Here is a 22,325-nt window from a genome sequence, read left to right as displayed (position 1 = left end):
CTAATGTTGAATAATATGAAAAAATCACTACTCCTTGTGTATATTATCAACATTTATATATAATCATAACAAATTATATATTCAAATTCTTTTATCAAATAGCTACACAAATATACTAAAACGCTTTCAACAAGCATTTGCCAAACTCTGTTTATTAAACCATCAAAACCGCAAAACAAAACATCTTTATCTGACCACTATAATTCATCGTTTAAATTCATTAAATAGCAGTGTCTTCCCATTGTGCTCGTAAAAGAGGTACATCTGAGGTAAAACAGATGAAATAATGTGTAAGAAGCATTCTTGCACTCAGTGATGGTCAGTTATTTATGTTCTCTAATATATCTTATACCCCAATGTTGATTGGCTCTTGAAGGTTTGAACAAGTTGCAACTCCGTAAAACTCGGTGAGACTACTAACCTGTGTCGCATCAGATTGTTTTGTGTAACTTTCTCTTGACAATTAGCTCAAAAATTTCTCAAGCACTTTCTGTCAGATGACTTTATAAAAATTTAATTTGTCAACTTTAAGAAGCCATTGTAAAGATACATATATGAATAATTACATCCTGCAGCCGTTTTCAGACTCCAAACTTTCTAGCAAGCCCAATCACATCATGGTTGATGTTTTTCTGTTGTAGTAAAAGGAGTTCAAGATAGAATTAGAAACTTTTTACTTGAAAAGGCAAATATTTATGCAGTCAGAACCAAAGTGTTGGGATTAGCAAGTCTAACATATATCAACCTGTTGTCTAGTCTAATGTACTTACAGTATGTATGTACAAACTGTATGTACATACTGTACAGTATGTACATACAGTATATACGTACAGTATATACGTACAGACTGTATGTACATACTGAATGTACAGTATGTACATACAGTATATACGTACAGAATGTACGTACAGTATATACATACAGTATGTACATACAGTATATACATACAGTATGTACGTACAGTATATACGTACATACTGTATGTATATACTGAATGTACAGTATGTACGTACAGTATATACGTACAGTATGTACGTATATACCGAATGTACAGTATTTATGTACAGTATATACATACAGTATGTACGTACAGTATATACATGCAGTATGTACATACAGTATATACATACAGTATGTAGGTACAGTATATACATACAAAATGTACGTACTATGCTTGTTCCAGCATACATACGTGCATTAAAGTTACTTACATGCATTAAAGTTATATTGTAAAAGCTGTGAAAATCATATGATTATAAAAATATGTAGGTATGTTTATAACAGAGTTATTAAATAAATTATACTTCGCATGAGGTTATTTGCACCTCAACTAAACCTTTATGTCAAGTTTGCAGAGTAGAGTGCACAAAGATCAAATTCACCAAATGGATGCAAGTGGAGAGCTCGCAGTGGATCAACCACTGCTAGAAGCATGGTGAACCTATCAGTCTTACAGCTAATTGAAATTGATTATTTCTAGAACATTCTCAAGCGGAGGTGTATAATGAACGGTAATTTGTTAATGAGAAGTGTACAATGATGGGAGTCGCACCGGTTATTATGTTACAACACAAAGTTTGCTCTGTCACGTGTAACGAAACATTAATTAACCCGCTACCATGGCAACCCATACGTATCCTTAGTATATCGAACTGTTTGAAGATTAGTTGCACGTATTTCCTGATGGTATACACTGAACTCTAACAATGGCTTTTCTTTCTTGTTTCGCTTTGTTAACTGTATCGCTGGCAGCGCTGAGCAACTGTCAGATGATGCATTCCGTGGACAGAATGATGGAGGCAGTAGCAAAGCAAGAGATTTTAGCCGACCAACTGGAGGAATACTTACTGGAGGAAGAAAAGAGGTTAAAAGCAATTTCATTGTAAGTTCGATTAGCAATCCTATTTCCTAGCCTCTGCTTTGGCAGCTATGGAGTAAGTTTTGTTATAGTCATAAGTCACCTGACCAACATGGTGGACCCCAAGCTAGTCTTGCTGCGTCAGCACCTTCTATATATCTCTCAGCCATCAGATTCTACTCAAAACTGTTTAGAAGTGATTGTGCATTGTTCATATTTATTACCTCTAAAAAGCACCTTCAAATATTATTTTTAAGTTCTAGGATATTTGGCAAGTTCTCAAGAATTAGCTTTCTCGTTTTAAAAGATCTGAAAATTCCTATAGGTGTTCATGATTCAAGTGTTTTTGTTGAATGTTCTAACCTAGAGGCCTAGAGGTATCCTTATGCAGTAGAGAGTTGTACCTGTTCACAGACTCACGAAACTATCTCATTGTCATAGCAAAACACGAAAATGGTAGTACATGTAGTAGGCTACTAATCTGACAATAGACTCACAACTAGCTCTACTATTGGGTAATTACCTGGCTAGTTCCTTCATTGGGTAGCCACTCGACTAGGTCTGCTAGCTCTGCTATTAGGTAGCCTCACAACTAAGTCTGCTAGCTCTGCTGTTAGGTAGCCACACAACTAAGTCTGCTAGCTCTGATATTGTGTAGCTGCTTGACTAGCTCTGTTATTGCGAAACCACATGGCTAACTCTGTTATTGTGTAGCTACACGACTAGCTCTGCTATTGTGTAGTCACACACTAGCTCTGCTATTGTGTAGCAACTTCACCAGCTCTACTGTCAGTTAGCTGCATTAGTGGCTTTGCTATTGGGTAGCCACATGGCAACCTTAGCTATAGGTCACAAGCTCTATCATTGCTGAGCCACCTGACTAGCTTTGCTATTGCCTAGGCACACAATTAGCTCAGCTGCTAGTTACACAGCAGATAGAGCTGTTATAAGCCCCATATAATATCAACATATCATTGTTAATAGGCCAGATACTCCAATCTGTGAAATTGGCAATGAATTATTGTCATGTTTTAGACAGTTAGATTTTCTTGCAGGTGTTCAATCACATCTCTTTCAGGAACTTGTCAATGGAACACTCTTGGTTTACTCAATAATTGACTTAAAATTTTCACCAAACAAATAGGAAACCAGGAATTGATTGCATTTTGCTAATTACAGTTATTTTGTATATGCAATCGCAGTAGATAAGTTGAGTACCAATTCTATATGAGTATTTAGGGGAGAGGGATGTGTCTGACCTTTCCATAGATATGAAGGCAGCATTGACAGGTGTATCTGTTGCGAAACATTATGGAGACAAGAAGTACCGGAAGAGATTAAATTTTTATTAATTTGGATTAAGTAGTCGAAACTTGTGACTACTTGGCACTGAATGCTATACAATGCTGGGAAATTGTAAGACTGGAAAAGCTGTAAATGAATGAATTTGTGGCACGTCGCTTAGTCCAGAAATTGGTTCAAATATAAGACCTCCAAGATACTCATTATGGTTTATCTAATTAAAAATGGACAAAAGTATATGTGAGAGATTAGTGGAAGAGTGGAAGAATTTAAATCATTTCTGAGCACTGCATCATATTCAAGTTTGTTACAGGCCCTGAGCTTGGTCTGATGGGTTCCTGATTGAAATTGGTTGAGTAATGGTCATCAAAAATTAAAACAACATCTGCTCTGGTTTTGTGATCAATAAATAAGACCGCGAGAGAAAAGCAAGATTTTATACAGACAGTCGACTGCACTTAAGAAATTGGATCGATGAAAACAAGGAAAGATAAATCTGTATTTTTTACTAGTTGACAGTTATATATTATAATATCAGTTATATAACAAAAGAGTCATAGAGTAGTAGAGCATTGACAGCTATTTTCATTCACATTATTTAGATCCTTTGATAATAGACAGTAATACAACTATTTATTTATTCACTCTATCGCTGGACAATATAGCACACTCATAGACATCTACACGTAGGTTCTTTTTATGTCTATTGCTGAACAATATAACACATTTATAGACATATACAGGTAGGTTCTTTTTATGTCTATTGCTGAACAATATAGCACAATCATAGACATCTACACGTAGGTTCTTTTTATGTCTATTGCTGAAAAATGTACTACACTCCTAAACATCTGAGTTCTCTTTATAACTATTGCAGGACAATTTACCATGCCCGTTGACATCTGGGTTTGCTTTATACCCTAATATAACAGTTCGTAGAGCTATTACCACATATTTGCAATATCCTAACTTCTATATTAGACTAGCTCAACAGGAAACACATAAATATCTGAGATCATACGCAGTGAGTGTAGCGAACATCAACAAAACTAATGGCTTCCACTAGCTGTGATTATGGACTTAGAGTACTTGATGGGCTTGATTATGGAATTTGAGTAGGTCATGAGGTTTTTTGTTCTAAAGCTCATTAAAACATTAATTTAATGCCTAATTTAACAAGTTAAGGCACATTTTCAAATGTTTTTTTTTAAATGTAGAGAATAGTTATTCTGTTTTAAAAACTAAGAACTTCCTATTTACAATCAAGCTTTTCAGAAAATCATAACTTAGCAGCTGGTGGCAGCCGTAACCTGGAACCCCTAAGCAAAATTATCATGGCTGGGATGCTGGACTAAATTGGATGCAGATGCAGTAGTAAAAAGTGTTAGCAAGCAATATTTCTTAGAGTGAATATAGGCCTACTATTCAATGATTTTTATAAAGTTACCTTACTCTTTTGTAAACTAAATCACTTTACTTATAGCAAAGTTAAATTTGAACTTTCAACAACAAACCAAGTTAAGCACTCCTGTGACCAAATATTATTTGACTATGAAGAGTGCCTGCATGCTTTCTTTGTGATATTAAGATTACTGTGGAAATAGACGTGCTATTTGCATGAATACTTCCAAACTAAAATCTGTCTTCAGTAATAACTGCAGTATTCGTTAAGCATCTAAACATACAAAATGAGATTTCAAACCGAATGTGCTGATTAGCCAAACAGGTTTTAAAACTATATCTACTGACATGCGGACAGTAATGTAGAAGCTAACATGTAGACAGTAGTGTAGAAGCTAACATATAGACAGTAGTGTAGAAGCTGATATGTAGACAGTAGTGTAGAAACTGACATGCAGACAGTAGTGTAGAAGCTAACATGCAGACAGTAGTGTAGAAGCTGACATATAGACAGTAGTTTAGAAGCTAACATGTAGACAGTAGTGTAGAAGCTGACATGTAGACAGTAGTGTAAAAGCTAACATATAGACAGTAGTGTAGAAGCTGATATGTAGACAGTAGTGTAGAAGCTGACATGTAGACAGTAGTGTAGAAGCTGATATGCAGACAGTAGTGTAGAAGCTGACATATAGACAGTAGTTTAGAAGCTAACATGTAGACAGTAGTGTAGAAGCTGACATATAGACAGTAGTGTAGAAGCTAACATGTAGACAGTAGTGTAGAAGCTAACATATAGACAGTAGTGTAGAAGCTGACATGTAGACAGTAGTGTAGAAGCTGACATGTAGACAGTAGTGTAGAAGCTGACATGCAGACAGTAGTGTAGAAGCTGACATATAGACAGTAGTTTAGAAGCTAACATGTAGACAGTAGTGTAGAAGCTGACATGTAGACAGTAGTGTAGAAGCTGACATGCAGACAGTAGTGTAGAAGCTGACATATAGACAGTAGTTTAGAAGCTAACATGTAGACAGTAGTGTAGAAGCTGACATGTAGACAGTAGTGTAAAAGCTAACATATAGACAGTAGTGTAGAAGCTGATATGTAGACAGTAGTGTAGAAGCTGACATGTAGACAGTAGTGTAGAAGCTGACATGCAGACAGTAGTGTAGAAGCTGACATATAGACAGTAGTTTAGAAGCTAACATGTAGACAGTAGTGTAGAAGCTGACATATAGACAGTAGTGTAGAAGCTAACATGTAGACAGTAGTGTAGAAGCTAACATATAGACAGTAGTGTAGAAGCTGACATGTAGACAGTAGTGTAGAAGCTGACATGTAGACAGTAGTGTAGAAGCTGACATGCAGACAGTAGTGTAGAAGCTAACATATAGACAGTAGTGTAGAAGCTAACATGTAGACAGTAGTGTAGAAGCTAACATATAGACAGTAATGTAGAAGCTGACATGTAGACAGTAATGTAGAAGCTGACATATAGACAATAGTGTAGAAGCTAACATATAGACAGTAGTGTAGAAGCTAACATATAGACAGTAGTGTAGAAGCTAGCATAAAATCATTATTGATGAATATCATGACTCTAATGTGGTTTTGAATATAACAATTAGGGAGTATTTATGGCTGGGTCATGCCGCCTTCAGACTCTCAGACAGCGAGTAACATGTCACATTGCCTGTTGATAATTGCTGCTCTATTTTATGACCTTGTTACATGAGAAGAATTTGTCTTACTAATTGGTGCGTTTGATTGTAATTATGATCATTACTATAGTTTGATATGCATGAGAGCAAGATTCTGTCAAACTCTGACAGCAGAAAAGGTCAAGTGTTATGTGTCGGTCATTTGATGACTCTTGCTAGACTTTTCGAAATTGATACTGACCTTCGACATTCTCACTGATTGTAATTGTTGATCTGTGAGAAATAGAATTTTTTTCCTTTCAAATGATTGATATTAGTGAGATCTTTCAAGTTATAAATGAACTTTTCATTTGATTAGTGCATTTATTGATGACAGTTGAACAAGTTGATGATAGTCTGCAGACATTTTATCATTTTGTCCGGCTGACTTAACAGTTTTTGTGAAGGTTTAATAAGGTCTAACTATGGTCTGTTCAGTATTCGTTGTTTGTGCCAATGACTATCAATGAATATCGATGACTATCGAGGACTATCGATGACTATCGATGACTATCGATGACTATCGATGACTAATCAATATCTCAGAACAAACTTTGTGATACCAACAAATTCCTTGTAATGCTTTAAAATAGAATGTGTAACTTTTCTGCCCAAACAATTTATTTAGCCACTTTTCTATGATTTTCTCTGGAAGGTTTTATTTGCAAAAAGTGTAATAATATATATTGAAAAAATAGTAAATCTGAAACAAACGGCATCCGTAATCACATTCCTTAGCAATACCAAAAATGACATTAACTCAAAGCAACGGCATTTCTGTTTACTTTTTTTATCATTTTATAAAGTGTAGAACTCTTAGTTCCTCTGAATGACCAGTTTGAAAGAGTTACTAAACAGCTTTCGATCAGCCACTGTTTACTAGTCTAAGGAAGGCTGTTTCTATGGTTATACTATCTGGTAGCTTATTTAAATCAAATAATCTCATTATTATTCTTATACATATACATATACATACAAAACCTCTGCAGTTTATAAACACCGAGCATTAAAGTATTATCAATATATTATGCTAAAGGAGACAACTTTCAAAGTTGTTACAAACCTACCAACTGTGATTGGTGGGTCTCATAGATGACATGCAAACAAATCAACTTAGTTTTTGATCAACTTTGAGATTGTCTAATTTTTCATATTGTTCTTATGGTCAGTATATATCCACATAAATTTAGTTATTATATTTGCTAATGCCTAAAGAGTTTATTGGATCTAGCTAGTCTAAATGCCACCAAACTATTGCTCACTTGTATATGACAACTTGTCACTCATAGAATAGGTAACTATAGATAGCGGTTAAGCAGGTGGGTCATGAATATATCAAAAACAATATTTCATTCCTAATAATAATTTCTAGTTTCCATTTTTTAATTTTTTCTCACATGTAAGGAAAAGCATCATTTTGTCGATGGTTCCTAATGGCAATGAAAAGTTATGCATACATGCGCTTAAAAACATCAAGTTAAGAATTGTTTTTTCTTTCATTCAACTGCCGTATTATTAATAGTAAAGTAGACAACTCTTTGTATTACACATTAATACTTGTTTATCAACTTATTACTTCACCACATTTTAAAGATCTATTACAAGACTAAGGGCTGCAGGCCATTCTAAACCGACGACAACAACAGAGCTAGAGAAAGAAATGTCACATCCTGTCAGGGTTCTAAGAATTCTTACTGGCATCTACATAGAAGTAGAGACTGTTAAAGATTTGCTTGAATCAACCCACATTTCAGCAGGTAAACTGTAGAACTTTTGCTAAAATCTTAGATAAAAGCTGTTTGTTTCACTTTACACTCGCAATAGAGAAAGACAGTCAGCTCCTTAGTTTTCAGGGTTGTGAGGATTTCAAACAGGAGCAACTATGTAAAAAGATTTGACTGCTAAATAACTTAAAAATGGGTATTAAAAGATAATTTTATGCTATAGAGCTACTCGGACTATAGAGCTACTCAGGCTGAATGATTAATCTTGCTTAATCTAAGTTTTAATTTATTCTAATTTAGCGTAAATGTGGTTCTTGTGATTTATTTGTAAAATTTCTTTAGCTGTTTTACTTTTTTTCTCTTTAACTTCCTTGTTGTTTGATGTCTAGTGAGATCATTATAAGATCATGTTAACGCATAGGCTACCTCTAGTTCAGATAGTAGACTCAATAATGTGAAAAGGTGTTTAGATGGTTAAGTTTTGTAGGACACTTCTCTGAGTTTGGCAGTTGGTGTAATTGTAATTCTCCACAAATACTTCCTTTGCCATATTTGTAATGGTCTTTATTGTAAGCACTGTTTTTCCTTGTGGGCTCTGGCCTGTCACTCTTAAATTTCTCTCATTTATGTTTATGTTTTACTTATTGTCATGCACAACTATAATAGAAATAATTGTCATAAACTCATGATTTTTAAATTTATAAATAAATGACTCATTTATAAATTTATAAATGACTCATAAATCATGATTAGAGGTCTAGTTGATTAAATGGTACCTTAGCCTGTGAGCATACACTTGTTAGTAGTGTAGGCTAGGAAGGCTATAAATTATGTGAACTATCTGAAGACTTGTGAGCTTATCTCAAATAGTTCGAATGTAACATTGCACAAAATCGTAATAAATATTCAGCATACTGCACACAAAACAACGTATAGTACACAGCATGGGATATACAGCGTATGGTATACAGCATATAATATAGCACATATAGCACATATAGCATAGATTATATAGTATAATACATACAGTATACAAACTATCCAACTAACAAGACAGCAGACGAACTCACTGAAACACTTTCATAATGCTGGGCTCTGATAGCAATAAATTAGATCATCATACCTACATATTATATAAGTTCTTATTATCTATTTTTCTTGTTTAGATATGAATGAAACCTTTGACTTTCTACCGACTCACAAGGACTACATAGATGTAGTGCAAGCAGTGGTTAGACTACAAGAGGTATACAGCGATAAAGCTGACTTTACTAAAGCACAAGGAGACAACTCCAAAGATGTATTGACTGGTACGTGGTAAGGAAACACTAGGATATGCACCAATTGAAATCTAAGGACTTTATAGATATAATATGAAGATGAGAGTTAATTCCCAAACCTCTCAGAGACATATATGTGTGTATACAAGTAAGTGTGTATATTGCAGTGTATATGTATGTATGTGGGTGTGTATATGTGTGTGTATATATGTGTGTATATATGTAAATGTGTGTATTTCAGTGTATATGTGTGTGTATATATGTGTATACATATTCAAGTGTGTATATTTCAGTGTACATGTGTGTATATATATGTATACATATTCAAGTGCGTGTATTTCAGTGTATATGTGTGTATATCTATGTATACATATGTGTAAGTGTGTATATATGTGTGTATATACATGTTATATATATATATACATGTATATATATATATATATATATATATATATATATATATAAGTGTGTGTTTAGGAAAATGGAAAAAGCATTCTAAAAAAGTAAGGCTGAGAAGAAACCGTTGCTATAACATAAGCTATGATAACATGATATGCAAACCCGCAGTGTTGTTTGCCATTTCGTATATCGCCTGTACATTTCGTATATCGTCTGTACATTTTGTATATCGTCTGCACATTTCATATATTGTCTGTACATTTTGTATATCGTCTGTACTACTAAACCTGAAACAGTTTGCTATGCTAAAGTATCTTTATGAAAACTGTTCTTGTTTCTTTAAGCAAAATAAATACAGAAGACAAATAAAAGCTTTGCATCAACTACCAGTAACTGTTTTATGACATCCAAAAGTTCTGTTTATTTTCAGTGATATGCCTTTGTATTGGATTAAGAGCCCTTTTGTGAATATTATTTAGTTTCAGATTGATATGAACAGAGAGAACATGAGACTTTCTCTTTAAAGTACTTTTTATTTTTTTATACAAAAGTCTGTGCAGCGTTACATTGACATTCTGGCATGACTACTACAAGTTGACCAAGTAAATGATGAAGGGTAAAACTCTATTTGACAGTTACACAGTTACACTTACAGCTACAGTTCAAAGCTTTCGTTCAGTGTTAAACCGCTAGTGTCAATCGTTGAGTTGATAAATAATTGAACTTTTGTGTAACTCAGTGTTAATTTTCAGCGCATGAAGTGTTTGAGATTGGAAGGCTGTGTGTAGATGAAAAGAACCTCTATAGCGCTCTCACAAACTTTCAAAGGGCCAAAAAGATGTTTGAGGAGATGAATAACACAGAAAAGGCCATGGAGAGTTTAGACTTTCTGGCCTACCTTATGCATGAGGTAAGCGCATGTGTACTGTTTAAGTTAAGTATCTTGTATGAACAGACATGGTAATTTTTCTATTCAACAATATTACAGCTGTGACCTAGTGGTCTAAAACTCTGACCTGCAAACAACAGGTTGGGGTTGACTTCTCAAAAAAGGTCACTTGTGGTGACAAAAATTACATTCAACCTTAAATTGCTGTCTGCATCTAGACATGTCTCAAGTCATCAATGTTGCCTTGCCACTAGACTCGGCCAACTCAAGTCAAGCTCACAGAGACACTGCTCGTGCAACAATGCTCTTAAAAATCATGTACAGCCTCTGTTTGCAATAAGCTAAGCAGATGCACTCAATCTTCGAGAATTACTCACACTTATCTTTGATAACTGTTAACAGTCTTAAGACTGTTAACAGTTATCGAACAAGTTATGTGTGATCGAACATTTATCAACTCAACGATCTTAAGACTGTTAATAACAAGCTACATTGTTGTTAGCACTGTTAAGACTGTTAACAACAATGTAGCATTGCTACAAAAGATACCTGCAAAAATAAATTGCTTATTTTATCAGTTTCGTTAATTGATATCCAGTCAACATATACTTGAAACTAGTAAAAACTTGTTTAACTATGGTTAATTTATAAAAATAAACAAAGTTCGATACTGTGATCACATAACTGAAGGCAATGGCATCAATTATGTGATGATGTAACAGGTTATGTAGAGCTGTACATAGGTAGTAAGTAAACTATGACTACAAACAGAACCACTTGTAGATACTTTCCTAACATTAGACACTTTCTGACACTTCTGTTTAAGTCTCAACTACCTGCCAACAGTGAAGTTTTATTCAGTATTACCTTCTCATATTGCCTGCGACTTTGTGTTATACAGCAAGGTAACTCAGACTATGCCCTCAACTATACATACAGCCTTTTGGAATACTATAAGGATAAAGATGAGTCAACGATTAATAGACTTCAAGAGAATGTTGCAATTTACATTGATTCTCTCGGTGGAGAATCTGAAGCCGCTGCCCGTGTGATACTGAAAAACCCTTACCAAAACTTTCCGGAAGCGTTATATACCAATTACAAAGAACTGTGTAGAGGAGAGCATGTTCAAGTAAGCATGACACCCAAGTACATTTATACATATATGTAATCGTAACTTAATTATTTACACAACTCAATTACAATGCAGTAGGAGTTGCGCACTCTGTTGAGTAGATAACTCTAAACATTAAGCTTGAATTACATTTACCTAAATATTAAACTAATATTGAATGCTTAACATATACCCGTGTAAAATAAATTTGTTTTTTATTTTTATATTATGTTTTACTTAGCATCATATTGAAAATTTTAGAACTTCTTGTTATGAAAGTCACAATTAGAATAAACAATAATAATAGCAATACAATTTGTGTTTGAAATTGCTCTATAGTGTGACAATAGTTTGTATATTTTTGTCTACTTACTGTGTTTAAAGGCGCTTGATGAAGATGTTCAGCCTCTCCAATGTCATTTGCATACAAACAACAATCATCCACTCCTTGTGCTTTCTCCTGCCAAGAGAGAAGACTTGAATCTTAAAACAGGCCTTTCATTTTTTCATGGAGTGTTGACAGACAAGGAAATCAGCTTGCTTCAAAAAATGGCTATTGAGCATGTAAGTGAAGTTTTCTGTTTTCTTATTCACCTTTTATAACTTTCTTCAAATCAAAATCTGTGCTGTTTCTAAAACTGTTAACTATTGTAGTTCCAAATATACAAGAGCTCGTATGACAATGTGTACCACTATTGGTCAGCCATCCTACAACCATTGGTTCAACCCCCAGTTCTCTGTACTCGTTCATATTTTTTCTTCTTCATTATTCCTCTTCTGCCTTTTTCTAATTTTACTTACTCATTTTATTTGTTTTATTTATCATTTCGTATATGACACCCGTTCTTCTCCCTATTAGCTAAAACCTCTCAACCATTCTATCTGATTAGATTTTCAAGTTCAGCAGTTCAAACTAATTTTCATTTAATCGCTGCCTCAGCTTAAGATAATACCACTTCTTTAATCGCTGCCTCTTAATAATACCACTTGTTTAGATTGTGTCACTTTAGCCATGTTTTTAGCAAACCCTCTACTACGCTATTGCTGCAACCTTATCATGTCTCCTGTTGTATCTAAACCGAGCCAGTTCCTAACCAGTACTGATGAACTGGCCTACTGTCTTATCTCTCTCTCTTTACATTGTCTCAATTTGGGATCATACTCAGTATTTTTAGACTTCTGTGTAGCGATTGATTTTGGGCTGAGACTATCAAACTATTATTATCTCTTATGAATATATATTCAAACACTCTAGAATGGTGCAAGACAAATGCTCTTAGAGCCATGCTGTAGGTTACCTGAGCCTATGACTAGGGTTCATCCTTCATGCACGCAGTTGGAACTTAAAAAGGATATAACAGTTGGCTGTCTATAGACTGAGTAGACATATACATCTATATACATGAATCTCAAACTTTGCCTCTATGTGTGTAGTTCGGTATGTCCATCTATACCTATTAAAATCTCTCATTCTCCTGGATTTGAACCCCTGACGATTGTAACCGCAGGTTTGTAATCCAGTTGTCTAACAACGAGTCCACGAAGGCTCTCACAGTTCATAGCTCTTACTACCGGATATACTGTATAGACCCTTTGCTTGATTTCACATGCTAAATGACGTATTAATTGAAACTCTATGAACTCTATTAGCTCTATGAATCACGATGCTTTTTCGTCCTCGTCGTACTAGGACTAATTCGTTTTTCACTAAACCATATCAACAAGCGTTTCTCTTGAAATTAAAATTTGGCAATTTTATCTCAGTTCAGCATCATCCGTTGTGGTAAAAACGGGTTCGCAAACAGATAAGTGATAAAAATTTTGTTAAAAATTTACTAAAATGCATAATAAAACTTCCTTCAAGAATGTTTTCAGTAAGCTGAAGTCATGTAAAGTTAGATTCAGCGTTTATGTTATACATCTGCTTGAAGGTAAGAACTCTGCACCGTGGTACATTGTAATGTTAAATTTTCTTGCAGATCATAACCGCAAGATTTACTAAAGTTATTGTAGGTAACTACAGTTACTAAGGTTAACATATTGTTGAGTTACTATTTTTAATTTTTATAAATATTTTATATTTTTTTGATTTTGATGATATTTATCAGGCAGTTATTGCATTAGATAATTATTATGGGTTTCTATACCACTCTATACGTCGATATGATATTTTCGCCTTATGATGCCAACAATTAAACGAACTAAAATGATATAATCGTATACCAAATAATTTTTCATCGTAATCGTAACATAACGAACTATATTTAGCCATTACTTGCTAACGATTTCACAATTACATTTAAACACCGCTACAGTTCTATTTTTCTTCCTAATATGTTTCAACAAAACAATTATTTCATGATATGAAATTTAAAAGTTACAGTTGTTTGAAAAAGTTTAAAAACCATTGTTTTCTTTGAAACAGTTGTTTTCTTTCTTCTCTTAATTCATTTGAACTGCACGAAAAGACTACTTTTCCTATGATATGAAGTTTAAAGGTTAGAATGGTAAATGTTGTAAATTCTAAACAGAAATAAATCTTTTGTCCAAAGAGTTTTATTACCCGGCAATGCCAAGCATTCAACTAGTATGCATATATATGTACATATACATATGCAAGTGTATGTATATGTACATATACATACACTTGTACATATGCATCTACAAATAGACATACATATACCTATTATTACATAGGTATATATATACACATGTACATATACAGGTATTTGCGTATACAAATACATACACATATATATATATGTACATGTACGTATACATATACAACCGCTTATACGTATATATGTAGTTAGGTCAGATTGGATTTAAACATAATGAAATGTGACAATATCTGTATATCTTAGACATCGATAAACCTGATAGTAAATATTATCTTATACAGTTTGAAGATTCCCAGCTAGTGCCAGATGATGACATAAAGAATGATCCTGATATAGAGCTTATTGATGAACTATCTTATGCTGATAACAGAATCAGGTCAAGTAACACGTAAGTATTCAGCTCGATCATTAAACGCTTCATAAGCTGGATTACCAACACTTGTTTATATGTAGATTATAAACTCTCTTCAGTTAATCCAGTAAATCCTAACGCTAATGATTGACGTGTGTAAAAATCTTTTTATCCTCTCCTACATTACAGTAAAACAAATTAATTTTAATACACTTAGTATGATGATTAACTAGTAATCAGATGATAAATTTTGTTTCTCGTCTGTCAATAGACTTAAATTATTTTGACTTTTTCATTCAATCTATTGGCATGCTAGTAGATTGGCATGCTAGTAGATTGGCATGCTAGTAGATTGGCATGCTAGTAGATTGGCATGCTAGTAGATTGGCATGCTAGTAGATTGGCATGCTAGTAGATTGGCATGCTAGTAGATTGGCATGCTAGTAGATTGGCATGCTAGTAGATTGGCATGCTAGTAGATTGGCATGCTAGTAGATTGGCATGCTAGTAGATTGGCATGCTAGTAGATTGGCATGCTAGTAGATTGGCATGCTAGTAGATTGGCATGCTAGTAGATTGGCATGCTAGTAGATTGGCATGCTAGTAGATTGGCATGCTAGTAGATTGGCATGCTAGTAGATTGGCATGCTAGTAGATTGGCATGCTAGTAGATTGGCATGCTAGTAGATTGGCATGCTAGTAAATTGGCATGCTAGTAGATTGGCATGCTAGTAGATTGGCATGCTAGTAGATTGGCATGCTAGTAAATTGGCATGCTAGTAGATTGGCATGCTAGTAGATTGGCATGCTAGTAGATTGGCATGCTAGTAGATTGGCATGCTAGTAAATTGGCATGCTAGTAGATTGGCATGCTAGTAGATTGGCATGCTAGTAGATTGGCATGCTAGTAGATTGGCATGCTAGTAGATTGGCATGCTAGTAGATTGGCATGCTAGTAAATTGGCATGCTAGTAGATTGGCATGCTAGTAGATTGGCATGCTAGTAGATTGGCATGCTAGTAGATTGGCATGCTAGTAGATTGGCATGCTAGTAGATTGGCATGCTAGTAGATTGGCATGCTAGTAGAGTTGTTGAGGTAGAAGTGATTGCCTCAGCACTTATCATGAGTTATCATAAGTTATGAATCATAACTTTGCGTATATGTATCACTAATTAAAAAGTAGTTAACATTAGCTAAATATTCACATACCTGACACTATTAGACACCTGTTGACACCTGTTGACACATGTTGACTATCCGACAAGCATAATTGATTAGTACAAATTTCTGGTTATCAAAACTAGCAGCAGAGACCTTGCATAAGTTGATAGTGCATAAACTATTATCCCAGACTGTACCAATGTGGTTTCGATTACCTAGATAACAAAGTTGTTTCTGTGATATGATTCTGTTGAGTGTATAGGTGAGCGTCAGATGCGCCATAATACTTTGAATATTTACGGTGTAATGTGATTGAGCAGTGGTTGGGTGGATGACGAAGAGGATAGTATGGTTCTGGCAATCTCAAGGCGCATATCAGCTATACTCAGTTTAACTCTTGACTCGGCAGAATCTTTCCAGGTAGGTGACAGCTTTCAAACCACTTGTCATCAGATTTCTTTTTTTTTAATATCACATATTAAAAATATTTTTAAGCATTTGTACAGTGTTGCAATACTCCAAAAGACTGTGCCATAGCTTTCATATCTCATCTGTTGTGTCAAGCAGACTCATTTTGCCATTTAATAGACAAAAACTCGAAACCTCAGCTTGTACTATGCCTTATGATGTCAACATTTCTTCTATACTGCACATAAAAAGTGCTTATATTTGATGGCAGGTGCTTAGCTATGGAATTGGTGGATTCTATCTCCCTCATTTTGACTGGGGATATGTAAGTATACAAGTAGCCTTAGACATGAAGTATGTATGAAGAGTTATGCTTTTTACTGATGGTATTTAGGATTGTCTTTAACAAGAGACTACTAGCTCTCACACATAGCTACAGTCTACAAGCTTTAGATTAAAACAAAAATATATGTCTTTCCTTGGCTGCCAACATACAGTTTAGGTAGTTGTATCATTTGAACATAGTTAATTGAATTTTAATTGTTCATTAATTATTTGTTTGTCAATCTATTAGTTCATGAATTAATTTATTAGTTCATTCATTTTTTCATTCATGCATTTCGTCATTCATCTAATAATTCAATCATTTTTCTATTTATTTCTTGTTTAATTCCTTCTTTCATTCATTTGTTTATCTATTCATTAATTCAGTCATTTGTTTATCTATTCATTCAATCAGTAATTCAGTCATTTGTTTGCTTGTTTGTTCTTTTTTATCCTTTATTCATGGTTTCATTTGTTGTCATCTACTCATGTGTACATCTATTGTCATCTACTCATGTGTACATCTATTGTCATCTACTCATGTGTACATCTATTGTCATCTACTCATGTGTACATCTATTGTCATCTACTCATGTGTACATCTATTGTCATCTACTCATGTGTACATCTATTGTCATCTACTCATGTTTATATCTGTTGTCATCATTGTATCTACTCAGACTTACCAATGCTGACTATTGGCCTTTACAAATTTAATAAATGAAAGTGTTATTTAGGGTGACCATCCCTTTGAAGGATTTGCAGGAAACAGAATTGCTACTTGGATATTCTATGTAAGTAGAGTTACGCTCTCCATGAAAATTAACTATTAAATAGATGCACCATTCATAGAGTAATCGAAATTTCACAGTTGTCCTGCAGAGAAACTCATATTCTTAGCTAGCGTAATTTTCTGTATTTTCATCGGTGCTGCAGCTGAACGACATAAAGAAAGGCGGAGCAACAGTATTCCCCGACATCGGTGCTACAGTTTGGCCAGAAAAGGTGAGACTTAAGTTCATCTCACTACCTTATGAATATTATCAGCAACAACTGCTGAGAGCAACGGTGACCTGGTAGTCTAGCCGCCCGACCTTCAAACAATGCTTATCTGGATACCGATTCAATGGTTTCATAATAACATATTATAGATATCTGGATATTTATAACATGATGGAAAGTGGTTTATTATTTATATTCTGCAGGGAGGAGCTGCCTTTTGGAGAAATCTTCATAAAAATGGTACAGGTGACGTTTCTACATTACACGCCGCATGTCCTGTCTTGGAAGGCTATAAATGGGGTGAGTAGAATATAGGTCCGGTTACAGCTGGTATTTACTCTTAGCAGATGACGAGCCAGCGTAAGTTCTTTTATTCTAGTACCAATTCTTGAGTACCTTATTGATCTTACCTTGACTTGATGAACTTCGTATTATAAGTTCTCTAATTAAATGTTGTCTTCATTGCCAAAATATGTCGACTTCTGTGGGCCCAGCCCCTCGACTATCTGCAATGCCACTGCGCATGTAGGTCTCATCATACCTTAATATGTAGGATTTGGGCCTTCATTTATTATTCCTGTAATCAATATTGTAATTATTTTTCGTTTAATATGATATTTTTACTAATTAATGAAATAACACTCACGCACAAATTATCTAACATACAAAATTTTTAACGCGTCACGTAAAACCCCAACAAATACTTAACATCTAAAGTGATTTCATATGTTTAACACTCGAAGTCTCTTACAGCCATTTTGTAGGTAAAAATAAAGAGATTGATAACAACTAAAAAATCAGACCAAAACTATTAAACAAAAAGAACAAATAGGAGTAATGGCAGCGGAATGGCAGCGGAATCAGTTACACAACAAAGATTGGACTGGCATGCAAATATAAGGTTGCTTATAACTTAAAACACTTCCAGTACTCTACAGATTTTCTCTACCAAACATTGATACAAGATAGATATTAGTTTTATTTACACCTGTCAATGCCATTTAGCGCAAATTAGACTGAGAGAAAAAAAAAATAGTAAAGTAAATTATGTTTAATGAAAGAAAAGGCTCGTTTTTCATAACATTGTTCTATAATGTAAATTGGTGCAGTGTTGGTGTCTGGTCTAAGGTGTAATGGTTTTTTGAGAAGTAGGAATGTAATGGATGGTCAATGGCTGGTTGAAGATATGATTCGAGTATTTTAAACAGCAAGTATATAAAGACACGTTTAGCTCCTCAGAGTTAAGGGCATTTAGTTGCTGGTCACAACTGTCCATATCAGGTAGCATAACCCTAAAGCTTAATTCGTGAAAGCCCTTCCAATTGATACTACTAGATGACATAGGATTTCAAATGCTAAAACTCTAAATCAATCATTGACTCACCATGTTGTTTATCCTGCAGTTAGCAACAAGTGGTTTCACACAGTTGGCAATGAACTATCTTGGCCCTGCGATACTAACCCTGATCAATGATGTGACCTTGTCAGGCGCACGTCTCCTCCCAGCATTCCCGTCATTCGTAATATATACAGTTGTTTATTCTTTTCTATGAATTATTTTACTCTTTCCCGTATACCTGTTGTTTCTCGTGTCTGATACTTGTGTTCAGTAATTTTTTGAGTTTTTTTAATTAAAACATTCAACTGGGAATGTTGTCTACTATATAATTTACTGCAACAAAGATAAGTTATTACTAATAAAATAATATATGTATTTTGTTGAGAAGCAAAGTCTTCTGTGATAAACCGTCACCTTTTGTTTTGGACTAAAACGAAATGTTGTTTATTGCCTCTCACCATAATTACCTGTTGACAGTATCTCATCTTGCCTTGATTTGTCATCATTAAAGCCAGTTCCTGCTATGCTGACGAGATATTTGAATCACACAGTATGTAGAATTTTGTGTTAAAATAAAACAAACACTTAGGTAAACTCTACTCTATTTCTTAAATCAGCTGAATTAATATACAAATAGTTCTTAACTTTGTAGATATGAATCAAGGATGCTCACTATATAGCCAATATATCCACTCACTGAGTATATCACTCCACTCACAATACTCATACCTACTCACTGAGCTACTACTCATATCCTCTCACTGAGCTACTACTGATCATACCTACTCACTGAGCTACTACTCATACCCACTCACTGAACTACTACTCATACCTACTCACTGAGCTACTACTCATACCAACTTACTGAGCTACTTCTCATATCCACTCACTGAGCTACTACTCATACTCGCTCACCGAGCTAGTACTCATACCCGCTCACTGAGCTACTACTCATACCAACTCACTGAGCTACTACTCATACCAACTAACTGAGCTACTTCTCATATCCACTCACTGAGCTACTACTCATACTCGCTCACCGAGCTAGTACTCATACCCACTCACTGAGCTACTACTCATACCCGCTCACTAAGCTACTACTCATACCCGCTCACTGAGCTAATTCTCGTACCTACTCACTGAGCTGCTACTCATATCCACTCACTGAGCTACTTCTCATATCCACTCACTGAGGTACTACTCATACCCGCTCACTAGGCTACTACTCATACCAACTCACTGAGCTACTTCTCATACCCACTCACTGAGCTACTACTCATACCAACTCACTGAGGTACTACTCATACCTACTCACTGAACTACTACTCATACCCGCTCACTGAGCTACTACTCATATCCACTCACTGAGCTACTACTCATACCCACTGACTGAGTTACTACTCATACCCACTCACTGAGCTACTACTCATACCCACTCACTGAGCTACTTCTCATATCTACTCACTGAGCTACTACTCATACCCACTCACTGAGCTACTACTCATACCCACTCACTGAGCTACTACTCACACCGACTCACTGAGCTACTACTCATATCCACTCACTGAGCTACTACTCATACCCACTCACTGAGCTACTACTCACACCCACTCACTGAGTTACTACTCATACCCACTCACTGAGCTACTACTCATACCCACTCACTGAGCTACTTCTCATATCTACTCACTGAGCTACTACTCATACCCGCTCACTGAGCTACTACTCACACCCACTCACTGAGCTACTACTCATACCCACTCACTGAGCTACTTCTCATATCCACTCACTGAGCTACTACTCATACCCACTCACTGAGCTACTACTCACACCCACTCACTGAGCTACTACTCATACCCACTCACTGAGCTACTACTCATACTTACTCACTGAGCTACTACTCATACCCACTCACTGAGCTACTACTCATATCATAAATTACAAATTACATCATACTCATCATAAATTAAAACCAAGCAAATGAAGCAAACATGAAAAGCTTTCACATATAACGCAATCCAAAGTAAGATTTATCTTATGCTAGAATACAAAATCAACACATAACAAGTTCAGCATTACGTTCAGAACATATTACATTCGCTACATATTACATTCAGTACATATTACATTCAGTAAATATTACATTCAGTACATATTACATTCAGTACATATTACATTCAGTACATATTACATTCGCTACATATTACATTCAGTACATATTACATTCAGTAATATTACATTCAGTAAATATTACATTCAGTACATATTACATTCAGTACATATTACATTCAGTACATATTACATTCAGTACATATTACATTCAGTACATATTACATTCAGTACATATTACATTCAGTACATATTACATTCAGTACATATTACATTCAGTAAATATTACATTCAGTACATATTACATTCAGTACATATTACATTTAGAACAAATTATATTCAGCAGATGTAAATTCAAACTCAAGAAAAGTAATTTTCATTTGCAAAAATTGGAAAACTAAAAATTTCTCAAAACCCATAAGTAAATCGAGGTGAATATATTAAATAGAAGCATTTCAATACCACCAATGTTGTAGCCAATTGCTGAGCTGTTGAAAGTTGAAGCATAACTGTTTACACCTAAATGTATGTATATAACATGCAGATGTCTTACAACCTGAGCTTACTAATAATATACAACTGCCTAATCTGATGTTATAGTGCATAAAGGGATATACATAATTCACTAACGTTAGCCTAATTTTGTGCCTAGGCATCTCATATATATGTAGGGGAGCTAGTAACCAGTTCATCAAATGCTCAGAAAATGTACATTCAAATAATTTGGTGAATAGGTTGGGTTTCCTTCTCCTACGAGTCTTGGAGAGCTATTATTGCTAGCTAATAACTACAAAGTGTTGAGTAGTCTCTTTCTTTCTAGTCTACTATAGAAAGAGCAGACAATTCTTCATATTTGTCATATTTTATTGTTGTACATACATATCTTATTGACTGAACATACGTTAACGCTTCTCTGAGTTGATATTGTAGAAATTACAATGATAAAAAATTTGGTGAACAGACCGCGAACTTTGCTCTTGGCTGTCACTAGTGCACCCAATAAAATGGAACAATGGTGAATGCCAAAAACTTAGGTGCAAAAAAGGAAGTTGATTGATACTGGATTGCCTTTTGATCTTATTAAGGATATGATAGCTTAGAAACTCTGATAAGAATGGCATAAGTATAGATAGTGGCAACTTTCCTTGATAATTTCATTGGATAATTTCCTGGTACAAGTTCACAATACTTTCGTGTAGGATAGCAGTTGTTAGATATGTCTTAAAACAGTGTTAACAATGCTCTAACAATTAATAGTTGTTACCAATACTTGCGCACAGCCAATAGATGTTACCAATACTTGCACACAGCCAATCGCAGTTAAAAAAACTGATACACAG

The 22,325-nt window shown here is 34.8% G+C and overlaps 1 protein-coding gene across 1 annotated transcript; it reads left to right on the top strand.

Annotated features, from left to right (window-relative positions):
• Nucleotides 1-1,681: 1,681 nt before the first annotated feature.
• Nucleotides 1,682-19,251, top strand: LOC137401432 (prolyl 4-hydroxylase subunit alpha-1-like). Its single transcript, XM_068087773.1, has 13 exons — nt 1,682-1,882; nt 7,855-8,018; nt 9,152-9,295; nt 10,417-10,574; nt 11,455-11,685; nt 12,052-12,231; nt 14,570-14,676; nt 16,124-16,223; nt 16,483-16,536; nt 17,273-17,329; nt 17,472-17,540; nt 17,741-17,837; nt 18,941-19,251. Exons 1-13 carry the CDS (start codon nt 1,707-1,709, stop codon nt 19,009-19,011), a joined length of 1,608 nt encoding a protein of 535 aa, XP_067943874.1. The 5' UTR covers nt 1,682-1,706; the 3' UTR covers nt 19,012-19,251.
• Nucleotides 19,252-22,325: the final 3,074 nt, after the last annotated feature.

This window comes from Watersipora subatra, chromosome 1 (genome assembly GCF_963576615.1).
Source record: "Watersipora subatra chromosome 1, tzWatSuba1.1, whole genome shotgun sequence".
In the NCBI taxonomy this organism is placed as follows: Eukaryota; Metazoa; Bryozoa; class Gymnolaemata; order Cheilostomatida; family Watersiporidae; genus Watersipora; species Watersipora subatra.
This window is presented reverse-complemented; position numbering and strand designations above follow the sequence as displayed.

Bases quoted from the DNA above. Each gene is read 5' to 3' on its own strand.
- LOC137401432 (XM_068087773.1), top strand. From the start codon at position 1,707: ATGGCTTTTCTTTCTTGTTTCGCTTTGTTAACTGTATCGCTGGCAGCG. The intron at 16,224-16,482 runs GTAGGTGACAGC...ATTTGATGGCAG, and splicing joins ACTCGGCAGAATCTTTCCAG to GTGCTTAGCTATGGAATTGG. The intron at 17,330-17,471 runs GTAAGTAGAGTT...TCGGTGCTGCAG, and splicing joins TTGCTACTTGGATATTCTAT to CTGAACGACATAAAGAAAGG.